General features: G+C 35.0%; 1 protein-coding gene across 1 annotated transcript in view; it reads right to left on the bottom strand.

Moving 5' to 3' along the window:
* LOC129282173 (bifunctional 3'-phosphoadenosine 5'-phosphosulfate synthase-like) overlaps positions 1–13,701 on the bottom strand; it is a 28,492-nt gene extending 14,791 nt beyond the window's left edge. The window contains exons 1-2 of the mRNA XM_064112725.1: positions 13,129–13,701; positions 7,716–7,817 (exon numbers count right to left, since the gene is read on the bottom strand). Of these exons, the coding sequence (XP_063968795.1) occupies positions 7,716–7,817; positions 13,129–13,170 (144 nt within the window). The 5' untranslated portion in view covers positions 13,171–13,701. The remainder of the gene's footprint in view (positions 1–7,715; positions 7,818–13,128) is intronic.
* Between the last annotated feature and the right edge of the window lie 2,778 nt (positions 13,702–16,479).

Here is a 16,479-nt window from a genome sequence, read left to right as displayed (position 1 = left end):
GGTACTCTCTGACAGAGATTATCACTTGGTTTCGCCCTGTCTAGCAACCTCAGTGACCCCGGGAGAAACAAGGATGACAACTAACTCTGACTAATGTTCATTTCTTAGTTTAGTGACAAGAATTTGAACTTGAAATCTGAAGGTTTTACATAGTACATTTACCCTAGATAAACTTTGAAACTTCACTCCAGCCCCCACTCCCACTTTCTAAAAAAAATGAAAATTCATTGCTAAGCGTATTAGGATTGAAAAGAATTTATTTCAGGGACAGGGGTACATTGATAAGATAGAAAGCTGTTCAGGTCACCTACAGTTCAATATCCTTTACTTTTTTTAAGAGAGAATGCAGATATAGGTGTACTGAATATTCATACAGCCAGTTGGAACCTGTTTATATATGATCATAGCATATCTGTTGTGTTTTTTTTTTAATATCTTATAAAGATTTGTTTAGAACTACTCTATATGCCTATCAAAGAATACACTGTGCACAATCAGTGCTCGATCAACTGTGTCAACACTTGTAATGCAATATGCAAATTATGGTACAGTTCACAAATGCCAAAGTTGGAAGAACAACAAACATTGTGATTCTGCAGTTGCTGCACTACACACGTGTACAAACTAGTGCATGGGCTAATACAGAGAGTTGCTTTTACTGTAGTAGTACTGTACAGGCAATAATAAAATTGTGACTGTAATACAAGTTTATATCCTTAATATGATGTGCACATTGCTCAAGTTTCAAGGCAACAATTAAAAAAAAAATTGTTTTTCTCTAGATGAAAGCACTCAAACTATTTTTCTTTACATCTGATGGAACAAAAAATACATACCATACATTGGTTAACTTTTATACTGTTCAATTGAGTAAAAAAAAAAACTTTACACCTCACTAATCCCCAATTAAAGGAAAACATATATATATATATATACATACGTATATATAGTTCTCAAATCAAATTATCTCTGTCATTGTAATTGGTTTCACACAATCCCCTCCCCCCCCCCCAAAAAAAAAAAAAAAAGATAAAAAAAATGTCTGTTTGAACATGACAATGTTCATGTACAAAGCATTTCTCTGAAAAGGCCATTGGGCATGGATTAAGACACATGCTCGAACTTCAAGTACATGTAGAATCAGACTAGCTGGTACATGGACGCTGCTGAAATATCACATGTTACTCTTGACATTCATGAATAAGCACTTTAAATAGCACTAAGCAAATACCATTTTAATTTGCTCAAACTACGGACTTATTATAAACTAGTACTACATGTACGTGTTATTTGAATTGGAAGCAAAGAAGCCGTATACATAAGCACAAAGGTTAAGCTAACAGATGATCAACATGACTTTGCAGGTTTTGTTATCATTTCTTTGATTTTTGTTGGTGTTGTAGGAAAAGATAATGCTAAATGTGAGAACTACATGTAAGAAGAAGGGAGAGCACTTAAAAGAAGAGAAAACATCATTTGGTATAACTGATGTTCTTTTATGTTGATGTCAACTGGTTTTATAGCTATAATTTGCTAGCTCAAATGAGTGCTGGTACAGTAAGAATATTTGTCAGCTCTTTCCAGCAAAAGAGGGGGAAAAAGAGTAGGATTAGAGAATATCATATAATGGTACCTACAAAGAAGAAAGAAATTGAAATGCACAATACAAACAAACAAATAGAAATATGAAAGCTGATGGAAATGTCACATGATTTGCCTGAAACAGGAATTCGAAAACACCCCTAGACCATGTTTTGCCTGAACTACTGTAACTGAGGAAATTAATAATTGTTGTTTATCGCAAGATAAAGGAAGTTTAATAGATGTGTGGGACAGTGATGCCAAAAAAAAAATTGGATGCTTAACAGCAAACTGTGAAAGGGTGTTTGAAATGAGCTTGTTCAAAATATTCCACCTTCGGTCTTGTATCAGACACATAAATGCATTTATATGACACCTAGATAGATCCTTGTCGTTTGATTGGTTGTTTGATATCGATCATTCAGTTCATTTTACAATGTCATCAACCGTGCAATTTTGGATCCATAGGATTTTGTCCACTGCACGCACACAACCGAAACAGCGCAGCAGACACAAAACCACTCGTATTTGAAGCGCACATGTTGTATGTACGCAATAATCAGCAGACCGAGCTCGAGATGCATGACCATATTTTGCATCAAAATTCATAAATTTCATATGAAAAAGAATCAATTTTTAGATGTCATATAAACCAAATAATGAATGTTCTTTCCTTTCCATTCGTGCAATGGGCAGAGTACTTCATTCGGTACGCCTCGTTGAATGGATCATTTCATCTTTCACCTTATAAAGTATTCTGTCCATTGCACTCATAAACATTCATTATTTGTACACTATGTTCACTGAAGAATATAGAATTTGCATTTTAGAAAAAGGCAAACTAGGTACCCTGGAGCTTCCAAACAAAGTTGAAAAAGAAACTGATTCTGTTTGTTCAGTAGGTCTGTGTATTTACCTATATGTACCTGCATCACAATCAAAGAGTTAAAAATAAATCCTTAAACTACTGCAATCAACACTGTTCAAATTCATGAGATTACTCTTTGATAAGAAGTAAAGTTTGTCTCTAATACTGAAGTCGCGATTTCCTCTTGTTAAAGAAGTTTTTTTGGGAAGAAATCTGAACAGCACAAGCTTCTGTAGGCCAATAACAAATCTGAGAAAAAATATACCTGTAATTGTGCATGATCTGCTTGCTCCCTTCTGGCAACAAGAAGTCTCTGAACAGAACTACACCCTACATGAAGGTCATAAAAAGAGCACTGATGTGATTTAAGAAAGATTTGGCAAACAACTTTATTAATAATTACTCCTTGAACTTCATAACCAGATATTTGCCCTTACGAGGGTCCTTAACTAGATTATACCATGGTAATTGATATTGCCCATTGATAAATATCTTGTTCTAATACTCATTAGGGGGATCAATCGATAATAATTAATTTAATATTTGATCGATAGTATCAGGTCCACCCTAAAAAATGCTTCATTTCAAAGTGCATTGTGTACAGTACAGGATTGCACTTCATGTATATAGCTCTATATAACTGAATCACGTATATTAAATATTAACCTTTGAACTTAAATTGCCTGTAGATAAGAAGTCGATAATCACTTGAAATTTTGTGATCATATAAGCACAGTCTAAGGCAGTAAAACAATCAAACAATTTTTGTTTTCATATTTCTTTTGTTAAACTTCTGAAAGATGATTTTTTTTCTCTTGGTATGAAAATCCTGCCAATAGCACTGTAGGTCACTATTTGTTGTTTGCTTGTATATTTCCTCTATATTAGCCCCTTGTTTTTTTCATTGTATTTCAGTGTTGTTATTTGTTGTTTACTCTTTCTGTATGTTTTATATTGATTTGTATTTAATTGTATCATGGTGGTGCTCCAAGCCCCCACCAACAATTTTTTTTTTCTTTTTTTCACTTCCAAGGGCTACCAACCCCATGTTTATATCATATTTGTTTATCATTATAATTGATTGATTGAAATAAACTTTGAATTAACTTTGACATGGTGAAAAATAAGCAGGATAGAGATTTACCATTGACCTAAGAAAATAAAAAAGGGTGTTTATACAACTGCCACAATAGGCCTACATGTACATTATGATGTACTGTAGCTGCTTGCAAGCTATTGAAATTAAACATTTTAATAACTTTCTTTTTGTTATAATCGTCAAAAGCAACCCCTGAAGGCTGTACTTAATTTGCAGAATTGTAATATTGTAACTGACCTACTTTCATATTTTCTTTTTTACTTTATCAAATCTTAAGTTCCCCAATGAAAATAATCAATTGATGGGAAAAATGCCAAGAGCAATTTAAAGCAATGCTTTATATTACAACGGAATTTAACCAACTAAAATAATACTGAATGATGAAAGTTGAAATATCACAAGTTTTATTTCATCTAGCATCTCCTTTCATTGAGATTTGCACCCCCCCCAAAAAAAAGTGGGTGAAATATGCACAGGAATACATGTCTTACGGGTCAGAAATTTAAGCTTAGGAAATGACTGCTCTAAAATATATCAACTACTTTGTAGCACATGCTTCCAACATGCATGTAACATAATTACTAACTTACTGTTCAAATCACACTGTTCTGGCGCATTTTCATTACACTTTTACCCAATGCTATGGCAAGTTACAAGCAACTGTTTTTAGCTACATGTATCTATAAAAAAAAATGTGCTATTTGATTGGTCCATACAAAATTTCTCTCATTTATCTAAAAAAGTTATTAAAAAAAATATCAAGCAGGGGCTTGTACCATGGAGCATTGTCATGAAGAAGTCTTTTTTTTTAAATCTTTACTGTTACTGTTACAGTATTGCTGTTATAATCTACTGAAATTTCTCAATCTGATTGGCTGAAAAACAAGACACATTTACATTCTTCCCTCGACCATGCATAGACCCTGCTACATTTTATATAATTAAAAATGAAAAAGAAGAAAACTTGATGATAAATATGAATTATTCAAATAGAAACTTGCATATTATAAGGCTGATATGAGCCGTTTGGGTTTAACTTTATAAGCAAAGACTATAAATGATAAAGTAACATATTTCACACTCACATCTTTTCAAAGCACATGTGGAGACAACAGCTCGCTCTCTTTTTTTTTTGGGGGGGGGTGTAGGTAGGGGCCTTTACAGTAGCAATACAAATATGCTGGTAAATAATATTTACTATCAACTGCTTGTAAGAACATGCCATTACATGATACCGAAGCAGGATGCTAGTTGGTTTTATAGCATTATTATTCCACCAGCATCTACCCTCAACATTTTATCTTAATGGTAAAGGATAGTGCCAGCTTGATAAATACAGGTATATGACAGTTCACTATAAACAAGAAATATATACAGAGATGATTAGTGACCCCTTCCTCCATTGACAATTATGCTGGTTGATGTACTGAATGAAATGAATGAACAATTCTTGTTACAATGTACTTGAGACTAATCCAATTTATTTGTATGTTGAACATGCAGTATTGGAATGTGAAATTGCCATGTTTGGCACATATGGACATTGAAACAAAATAGTACAGATACAATTGATATATGATGTGTAAAGCTGTTTTTCAGTGCATGTCAAAAGCTTTTTTGAAGGTTCAATAATACTGGAATTTGAATTATCACATCCCAGTGTTACAAAGTGTAATGACTGTTGCTTTTGACCATTTTTTTGTGAGATTTAGCACCTGTTCTTGGTGTCTTTATTTATCTTAAGCAGGAAAATTCAAGCACTTTTCCCATGAGTTTGGTGATACATTATATGAAAGTTATAATGAAGAATGTACCCTGAAATTTTTGCCCCATACATACTTCAGAAATAGAAAAAAAGCCAGATTTAAAACATTTTTTGGTCACCCAGGGGACCAAGTAGGCATACTGGTAAAGAAAATTTTCATAAATATCTATAGATAACAGTATAGGCCTATATTGATTACAAACAAGAATGAAGAAGTATGAAGAAGTGATTGAGGAAATCGAAAAAAATATCAGCTAATATTTACTTCATAAATACCATGGTCAAGGGCAAGAGGGGGGGGGTTTAGATATGGCAATGGACAGAACTTCACTGAAGCTGATATGTTTAACGTTTCAATGTAAAAAAAAATGTATTAAATTAAATGTGTTAAAAAAATGAAATGTATGGTTGTTGAACCTTGGGAGAAATTTCAAATGGTTCTCAGAAAAAATAATTAAATATAATTCATTTTTCTTTTAAATGTAGCTTAACTGTTGTTAATTGTACATGCATCTTAAATGCCCAGCAAATATTATTTGAAATGAAGTTATCCCATCACCATCTATTAAATACATATATATAGAAGCCAGTATGATTAATCAGAAATGTTAAAGGAAAATTGTAGCCTATATAGCCTATAGATATATTGTTTTCAAAATGGAACCTCGCATGCATTGATGATATTGATGATCTGGACTTACAAAATACAGATTCACCTGCAACCAATTGCAAATTTTGGTTGAAATTTATAAAATGATTGATCAATTTTCAATGTAGTGTAGCAAATTACTTTATGGTCATTGTTCTCAGAAATAGATCAATAATCAAGTACAAATTTACAATCAATTGAAGGAATTATGATTGATTTTCGTGACCCAAAATAGACTTGCAATTAAAAAGTATATTTCTTGCACCATTCCGTTACCCCTCCCTACAATTTTCTCTATATTGTATTGAAAGTATCCACTGATTATAAAGCGAGACTTCTGAAATTGTGTTTTCCAGCAACTTTTTATGATTCTTGAAAAAACTTACAAAAACAAGGAAATTTGGCTTTGAAATAAACAAGTCTTTATACTACCCAAAATTAAATTCAAGATAAAATTATAAGTGTTCGGCAATATATACAATGTAGTATAAAAAAATGAACACAACAATGAATTAGGATGACAAAGTCATGTAATGTTCTCTGAATGACTGAGAGACAATGATAAAAAAAACCAGTTGCGCATGAATTCATTTAATACTTGTCTAACTCCATACCTTGAAGTAATTCTCGCTTCCCCAAATAGGAACAAAAATCTCATAATGCGCGAGACGAGATAATTTTCACTCCGTCGGGTCGTCATCACCACTTCCGGTTCAGAGTCATGCATGTCCGCGATACTGAGTTTTCCACCACGCTGAAATCGATGCCAATCAGCGTAATATGTACAGATTATTATACTTTTTATTTAATTTGGTCAGTTTTGATTCCATTTGAATTATAAATTAAAATAGAAAATATATTTCACGTGAAAATTATTTTTATTCATGTTTTTATTTGGTTATAAAAAATAAAACAAAAAATGAATATCTTAAAATTTTGCATTTAGTGACCGGCCTGACATCACGATCGTATTCGACTAGATGCTAAATATATACACTACAGCATTCATTCCGTTCAATTTTCCGTCGACCACAAAATGGATAAAAAAATCAGTTTTGGAACTTAAAAAATCTTAACTGACAGAGGGATATGGAAAGCGTCGGGCAGAATTAGTGACTTTAGCAGAAAAGGCTGTTAAACTGTATCGTGAAAGAAAGGGTTGTGATCACGAACTTTCCGAGCGAAAGCGACGTTGTGTTGTTGTGGATGACGGCACTGTTGATCTGAATGGCAAAACAGTGCATTGGACTTCCGAACAGGAAGTTGTAATACCGAAAAGCTATCCCATAATGCAATGCGCGTTACAGGGATTTTTCCCGGATCTCGGCGAAGTCGCTATTTGGGGTAGCGAGAATTGCTATTTCATTTTCAAATTTTTTGAGCTGATCTTGATTAGCAGATTATGCACAATGCAATGACCACATTTGGCAGCTTTTACAAACTGGAGTACATGTACGATGAACGGATTAAAAGATGGGTACAGAACTACAAAAGTGTTATGAATAGAGTCATCTTTGAGAGTTTAAATGTACGCTATGCCTATGATCAGTATGATGTATATATGCGCATATAAAGTTGAAAGAACGAAGAGCTACATGTACTGAGAACTAGATGGTATAAGACAAAAAAAAGATTCATTTTGATTAGAAACGTGAAATTGAGCGGAAAAATTACGAAAAACATGACGATTAATGGAATGAGAAGATGTTAATTTTCACAGAAAGAAGCCCATAACAGCTGAAGAAAAACTGACCGCTCTGATGCCGTAGGGGTCCGGATTTTTGGCGTTGTTGTTGTTCAACTTGTTGATGGCTGCCGGATCTGTCATTTCGGAAGAAGTTCCCGGGTCACCTTCCTGGTCAACACAGTAGATAATGAGAAGAAGTGTTTTTCTTTAACTAAAAAATCTCCTAAACAGAGTTTAGAGTGGAACACTTTTGATTCTAGAAATTGGCCCCAAGTGTTTTGCCTATGCTTAATCAACAGGTAGCAGACTGCAGGGAGAATTGCAGGCGGGTCCACACGCCAGAGCAGTAATAAAGGTAAAGAAGAACACTGCCTAACAGTTGCTGAGTTTAAATACCCTGATAATGAGGTACAGTACCAGCATAGTTCAAAGGTACATGTACATCAGGGCTGCATAGATTCTGTTCACATTTACAGGTATGGGGACTGCCAGATACCGGTAGGTGGCACAGGTTTGCATTCAGGGGTTGGTGACGTGGTAGACTAGCTGGCCCCTCCCACTTCTCAGAGTGTTTGCCTTCGAACTTTACCGGTTCATTCATACAAACCTGTATACCCCATTGATCTGGTATTGATCTATGACTTTAAATAACAATAGGGTTCGGTCTTCCATTTTGGATCTTGCTTGTGTTATAGTTTGCTGCATGTCATAGACAAAGTGATTGATTATTACATGTATATGTACAGGTATGTACATGTAGAGGGTCTTGTATGTACTATAGGTAGTGTAAGACCAGGGGAGTGTTTCATCAACATTTTCATCCGACAAGTTGTCAGATCTGACATCTTTCTCTGATGTTGATTGGCTGAGAGGTACTGTTACTATGGTAACTGTCAGATAAAATGGGACTTGTCTGATAAAACGTCCGACAAGTCCTTTCATGAAACGCCCCCTGTACTGTATTGGTCTCTACTTGCAGGGAATAACTTTGCTTAATGTATACATGAAATAGCACTTAATAATAATAACAATAAACACAGCATTTATTACGCGCCATCTATCTAGTAAACTATTCCGAGGCGATTGTAATATTGAGAAAAGCTCTCAATCATGTTCTGTACAGTCGTATGTAAAGATCTGCTACACAAAAAAATTACAAGTCTTAAAAAATGTGGAGCAGAATGTGATGCCGATACCAGCATAATTATTTCATGACTTGTATTTATACATGTAGGCCTCAGCATGCCATCATCTACACGTTTACACCTAAAGATAATTAATTGTCAATTATCTTTTGCTTTTGAAAAGTAACTCGTTCTGTCTCTTTAAAATGCAATGTCTATTCATATCTTTACCATTGTGTACAGTACTTGAGGTCATTTAATTATGACAGTTAAATCAGATCCTCCTTCTGGAATCATAAGGCGGTGCTGCACCATCCCGAGTTTGCTCAATCTCGAGATTTTAGCCCGATCAGCCCTCTTCGCGATTAATCTCGAGATTCCAGAAACCCCGTCTGCACCATCCCACGAGGAGCTATATCTGCTCGAGCGAGGCAACAAGCCCGATATTCCGGGCATGCGCACTTTCGGATCTTGGAGTTTCAACGGCCCGCGCTTTTGAATAACTTCCCGCGATATGCAAGCAATGAACCTTTCACTAGTACTTTCGCCGAATTCAACCGGTGTTATGCAACAATCCTTTCAGCTCAGCGAGTGAAGAAGTGATGTATTCTTCGTGAAATATGATGGCGGAGTAGGAGGCAACGACAGAGAGAGAGAGAGAGAGGGAGAAGGAGGAAAGAAATGGTATTTGCTCACATTTTGCGAAGGAATAAGACAACACTGCTGTCAGTGTTGTTATTGAATATGACCATCGTCGATGCGATGAGCGCCTCCCCCTTCGGTCTGGTCTCCCGGGGTCTCTCCCAAAATCCATTCACTGGTGGGGACACCATCGTTGCTTATGAACGCTATTCGCATGTATAAAGTTGACTTTCGCACGTGTTTATGTTTTGACCAAGGCGGAAGTGGAACGCGAATAGCATTATGGACTGACGTCATGAATAAATTACCCCGAGTCCAATCTCGAGTGCGTCTGCACCGACGAATTAGCGGGATAATTCGTAAAATAGCGCGCTATTTTGCAAATAAACCCGAGTTGACTTGGGATTGCAATCTCGAGATTAATCCTACGAACTAGCGCGATAATTGCGTCTGCACCGCCAACTATCTCGAGATTTTTCAGATCGGGATAATTTGCCGGATCAGAAATAGCGCGCTAATTTGAAACTTCGGGATGGTGCAGACGGCCCTATACTGTAGAAGCTCATTTTTCAAGATATCAGTCCTTTAAACAATTATAGATCTAGTTTTATTCATTATACTCAAGAGAGTGTGCCCTGAAATTGGGAATGTCATGTTTGAGAAATGTTTTTATGTAGGAGAAAAAAATATCATGGATCTTTTATTTTACTTGAGATCAGATGGACATTTATTGGAAACTTTCCATAATCTCATACTGATCAGATTTAATAGATGACACTTTCTACAATACATGTTTTAAGACAAAAAAAAATCTCCTTATCAGAAAATTAATTCACACTTTGAAAGTGAATCTCTTCATTCTCTTGCATGTCCATGCTAATAATAATATCTACATGTAATCTTTGTAAGGCATTACAGTAATTATTGTGCTGCTTCATCAATTCGTGTACATGTAGACATATACTGCACACAAATGTAAACTTGTTATAAATCTTAGCAAGTTATTTAAAAAAAAAGCAGCTAGTTTTGAAACTTTTGACACAGGAAACCCATATGGGAATAATGGTATGCGGGTCATATATTTGACCCATCGCTCTCTTGAAATTCCTCTTCCATGGTAAAGTCCACGACCACAAATATCTATTAAATCACTTTTATTTCTTGTTGACTACTGTTTCACTGATAAATTGTGAAAAATGTGCCATTAAAATATACATGTAGGAGCAAGCCAGAATCACATTTCAATATAGATCTGACTTTAGACTTCACAAAATTTATATTTATTTTATCAATGTAAAAAAGACCCTATTAGTGAACATACATGTAGGCCTATAGCAGGGTGATAGGCAAAGACATATAAAACTGTAATTGCTTTTAAAGCTATATTTTTCATTTTTTCACTGATTGTTTGAAAAAAAAAGAAGAGAAAAATGTCTTCATGTCCATGTTAATATTATGTATGAAGGGGCCGATATCTGCACATTTAAAACTTTAATCTAAGATTAAACATGAATTTATTTTCATTCCACAAAAAATCAGTACAAAGGCCTAATCATTAGCCTAATTTTCTTTATATTCTCATAAGGGTACCAAAAATCTCATTAAAATGAGAGAAATATGATATTCTGGGAATAAAACCAAGGCCAGTAATTTTCAGATTGAAAAAAAAATGGTGCCCCATGTCTGCACACCCATTCACTTCACACACGATTCTGAGTTATCGATGAGGAAGGCTGCATTTCGAGGCTATTAGATGAAATGCAGAAATTCATTATTTTACACCATTTTAAATCAGAGTTTTATGACCACCCAAGTGTTTGTATGTATGAATGAAAAATACCGGCATGTGCCAAATGACTCTGGGAGATCTGTGTAATTGCTGAGAAATGAGCAAAATAAGCACAGAATTCTATATAAAATGTTGCATATTTATACAAGCAATATTAATACACTGTCCAACATATGCCTTTTTGTGTTAGCCATCATCAGAATTATCGGTTTTCAGCTATTAAAGATTTCACAAAGTTAAGTTTAATTCAATGTATCAGATCTAGATCCATAATAATAAACTGAAGGCTATGGTGTCAATCAACCTTGATTTTAAAGACTTTCTCATGAAATTTAATTGTTTGCTGCAACTTAAACGTACACCTAATAAACTCATTTGGGTGAATTCATTCGGGTGTAGGAGAGGTACATGTATTGTAACAGATTGTAATTTGTATAGTCTATAGTGATCAACCAATGAAGTGAAGAACTCAGGGAAAACACATGGCTGCCCCATTCATAATAAAATTTATACTGGTAAATAGATCCACGTCAGCAAGTAACCTTCAGAGTATTGACTAAAAATCTCATAAATGTCATGAAATGATTCATTGCCTCGATCACTGCACTGAACTGAAGTGATTTTGTTCCTTCTGTATGCCTACTGATTTCTAAAAGTCTAATTTCTAAACCTTTATCTAATTTAACAAATTTCAATTTAATAAGTCGGGGGGGGGGGTCTCAATATGTGAATGTCCACAATGAACAATCTATCCCCTTAGCCACAGACTCTTGCCAAAAAATAAGTGAGAACACACCTGTTGCCAATTAATTAATAGCATATCAGCCTTGCAAATATAAAGTTAATGGTGTAATTGATTTCACTGGAGAGTAGATCGAAGAACAGTATGGCAACAGCTTGAAGTGTTTAATCAAGTAAGGAAGAAACAATATTGTACTAATGTACATGTTCTACCATCTAGATGTACGATTTGGGCAGAGAAGGGGGGGGGGGGGGGCATAATGGCATATACATGTACATGTACATGTAGGCCTACACAATGTACATTTGGATTAAAAAAAAAAAATTAAGATGATTTTTCCCTGTATATTAGAAAGCAACATTCTTGTTACTTTTCATATGAAAAGGAAAGGAAAAGAAAATGATTTTATGTAACTTAAGGTAACTAGTGTATTAATTTGCAATACTTGTGAATATAGATGTACTTGTGGGGCGTTCCCAGACTAGGCATGTCTCAAGGGCAAATTGCCAATTCGTCTACTGCCAACTCGTCCACTCACCACATGGTCTACCTTCATTTAGTCTAATGCCATTCCGTCCATCAACATTTCGTCTAACAACCATTTGGTCCAGTCATCACTTCGTCTAATCACCATTTCGTCTATAACCATTTCGTCTCATATTCAGTTGGTCTAATATCGATTTTATTTTCATTCATTTTGCACAATTAACACTTAGTCCAATTAGACCAAATGGTATGACTAAATGGCTATTGGATCAGTGGTTATTAGACCAAATGGTGAGTGGACGAATTTGCAATTAGACCATGCGGATAGTGGACGAACTGATGGTAGACCAAATGATAAAAGACGAGTTGGCAATTGGACGAATTGGCATCAGATGAATTGGAAATAAACCATCACAAGTAACAACCCACCATCAAACTTCATACTTACAGGAAGTCTTAAACCTAACAAATCCATGTAGACATCTAGGCCTACCATTTAAAATCATTGGTTTATTAAATTTAATTACCCTTCAGATACAGTTTCAGATTTCCAGCAACAACTAGAAGCGTCAGTCTCTTATGCTTTAACAGCTTTCTGGGTTTCTTGCTACACTTGATGTAAAACTAGAAACTAACTTGGGTACACGGTCGGACAAAAGTCGGACAGAGTATCTTACAACATCTACAAGCACATACCTTCTTGTCACCCGCAAGTCCATTATTAATCATTGTACTCATCTTGCACAAAACTTTAATGCTTCAATATGTTCAGAGACAGAGCTTGGTCTACTATCTCATCTGGTCAACACTCAACACATCAACCACCACGTCCTGCTCTGGTGCGCTGGTTCAGAAGAATGCACTTTCCTTGAGTTAAGAGCAGTCACACCCCTTTCTGAAGGGATCCCAGACACAAAGTATTGTGTGCTCAAATCTATGCCCATTATGAACAGAGTCAATACAGAAAGTTGTTTCTTATGGAAGCGCCTTTGAATGTCCCAATGACCTCCCACTGACCCAGAACTGACAGTGACATGTGGTCAGATTCGATTGTTGAATCAGAATCTTGATTGTTGTGCAAAAAACAATAACAAAGAACATTTCAACTAAATGCCAAGAACATTACAAGTAGATGTAATGTACATGTATGTGAAAAAGAAGACAGATATATTTTGTATGATCATGCAGAGTGCGCCTCTCATACAGGTTATTATTTTTTCATTTTTGGGAGCTACTTTCACAGCTTACTGCCTATACATGTAAATCTGCAACATTGGATAGATTGCAATGAATGGAGATTTTCCATCTCCTTTTTGAGTTTCCAGTGCTCTATTGAACATTTTGGGGACAAAATAGCCCTGAGCCCAAGTGGGCAATTCAAGACTGGCATTCATGCTACAGTCACAGCTGCCGTAGGGGAAATGTGACTGCGCCGTGTCATGACAATATTAATAGCCCCTACCTTTCCCATTCATTTTCTTTTTTTTACAAAGTGATAAGCTTACATTTTTGTGTGTGCAGATTTTCATTTTGTGCACTCACTGTAAAATGTAAACAAAGTAAACAAAAGGGTGTGGTCCCTAAACTTGGGTCATACCCCTGTTAAACAGTACCTTTTGTTCAGATTTTCACAGGATTAGGAACAATACATTAGGAGAATCTACACAAAGCCTACTCATAGAATGGACTGGAGAGTGGAGAGATAGGTAAATCGGCTGAAGTTTCATGATTGATACTTTATTTTTGGTCTGCTATACACATGTTCAATATCAATTTGGATCAAATTAAGTGTCTACTCTTCTTTCTTCTTCTTCTCCAGATGACGATTATCCCTTCTTTTTCCTCCCTCTTCCTTCTTTCTTTCTTTCCTTCTAAAATAAACATACAATCCTGCATGTACATATTCATACTGAATTAATGAATATTTTTGTATTCACTATGGCTTCTGAAGAACTGATATTAAAAAGAAAATCAAGTCGAATATGAAAAAAATTAGATTATACATTTAAACTTAAGATTGTGACTTGCTTTAGAACAGTAAGCAAAATTTTAAAGTTTTCAATACAGAATCAGTAAAAACTAAATTTGGCATATAAAAGAAAATTGTTTGTTTGGTATCCATGGTAATGTATGGATTCTACACTATAAACAAGTTTAGTTTCTAAACTATAAACAAGTTTGTAAATAACTTGACAGAACAGGTGACAAGCCAAGAGTTGGTCTGGGTCTGTTTCCACCCCAATTTGATTTTGATGCACCCCTTAACCTCATCCATGGGTATTCAAGTTCAAAGAGGTTTCTAGGTGGAAGATCACCTAGTTAGCTCCACCTCTCACTCATAGTCTATTATAACAGACCCCACAGGACATTTTGAACCAGAAAAATAAATAAATGAGCTCACACACATTCCATCTATGTAACCAAAATGTATATAAATCTGGTTCGTTTGCCTGAACAAAGATGTCAGAAATCAGCTGAAATTAACAAACATAAATTTTGAAATTTCCAGCCAATCAATGATGGGCTGAACTTACATGTACATGTATTTGTAATTCTCATAAAAGTGTTACAGACCTGTAGGCCTATACATCAGTGACTCAAGGAGTACCCTTTTTCTTCTTTGAAAAATTGAACTTTTAATCATAATTTGATATTTTCATTAAATCAACACTATTTAGTAGATACATGTATCCATCTTCCTACATAAATGTAAGTTTTCAAAATGGCCAAGGTGTCATTTGTTCTGGTATTTTAATACATGTATCTTCAGGGCGCGAAAAAAACGTGCGGGCAAGCATTTCTGCCATCTTAGCTCTAAAATACACTGTGCGCATGCGCTACTACTTTGCGCAATAGATGACGAAGGCAGGCTGGGGAAACCCATTATTTCGCTGTGTGCGCATGCTCCATAAATCAGCGCTACATTGTGAGCAAGTCAGCTGATTCTCGTCCCTAAACGAGTAAATTAAGAGTCATCAGAATAAAATTGGTGATTTTTGTCATCACAATCGGCAGTGACTTAGTTTTATAACTGCAAGCATAGTGTGAGTGAAGCTACAGTGTACTAGTGAAACTGAGTAAAAATGAGCAGATCCATGTCTAAAATGATGGCAATAAGAACTATGTCATGACTTTGCTGAAGTTATACACATATATGTGTTTACTACATGATTCTCATTTGTTGTTATTTCTCTTGACAGGTCTGTAAAATTAAGTGTAGATCTCGTACGGTCATAAAAGAATAATTAAGATCAAAATAATTATTTTAAAAAATTTGGCAGGCAGTTTTTTTTTTCTATCGGGCAAGCAAATTTTTTCATCACTTGACCTGTCGGGTAAGTGATGAAAAAAAATTGTAGAGGCCTGTATCTTTTTATCAAGACTAGACATTAAACTGCAAGTTGAAAATGAGACTCTCCATGGAACTTCCCCTTTGTCACCTTCATAATCAAATCAAATACCGGTAAGTGATACAATTACATCTTGATGAAAATTTAATGTTATTTCTAGACATTTTCGACAAAGTTGCTTTAGATTTGTGTACATCTTAACTAAATAGAAATAACATTATTCAACAGAGCAACATTCCAAATAAACACATTTTACTGTTGCAATACAAAATAATTTTGAAGAAATCATAGTGTTTTCCCTTTCCCAAAATGTGTTGAGTAATGCCAGTGCAATGGAGATGCACGTAAGATATCTTTCTACTCCAACAACAACAACTGATCTTCCAAACATAATCATTTGCATCATTTAGAACGGGTGAAATTTTGGTTGGCTTCCAAACACAATCCGGAGGTGGATTTCTATCAGCGTATGAATTAGGTCTATTTGTTCAATTTACAATACGTACTCTATGTAGGGTAAACCTACAGTGTAAGAACAATCAAAGCTACTTGTACATGTATCACTCCCTAAAATATCTCGATACCATCATCGCTTGAAAATAAATTGTGGACTTTGTATTTTAGAACAAATATAATTAAGAACAAATAAACCAATTAAGCTTCATAAAAATTGTTTTCTAAAATAGTCAAACATGTT

Source organism: Lytechinus pictus, chromosome 18 (genome assembly GCF_037042905.1).
Source record: "Lytechinus pictus isolate F3 Inbred chromosome 18, Lp3.0, whole genome shotgun sequence".
Lineage (NCBI taxonomy): Eukaryota > Metazoa > Echinodermata > Echinoidea > Temnopleuroida > Toxopneustidae > Lytechinus > Lytechinus pictus.
This window is presented reverse-complemented; position numbering and strand designations above follow the sequence as displayed.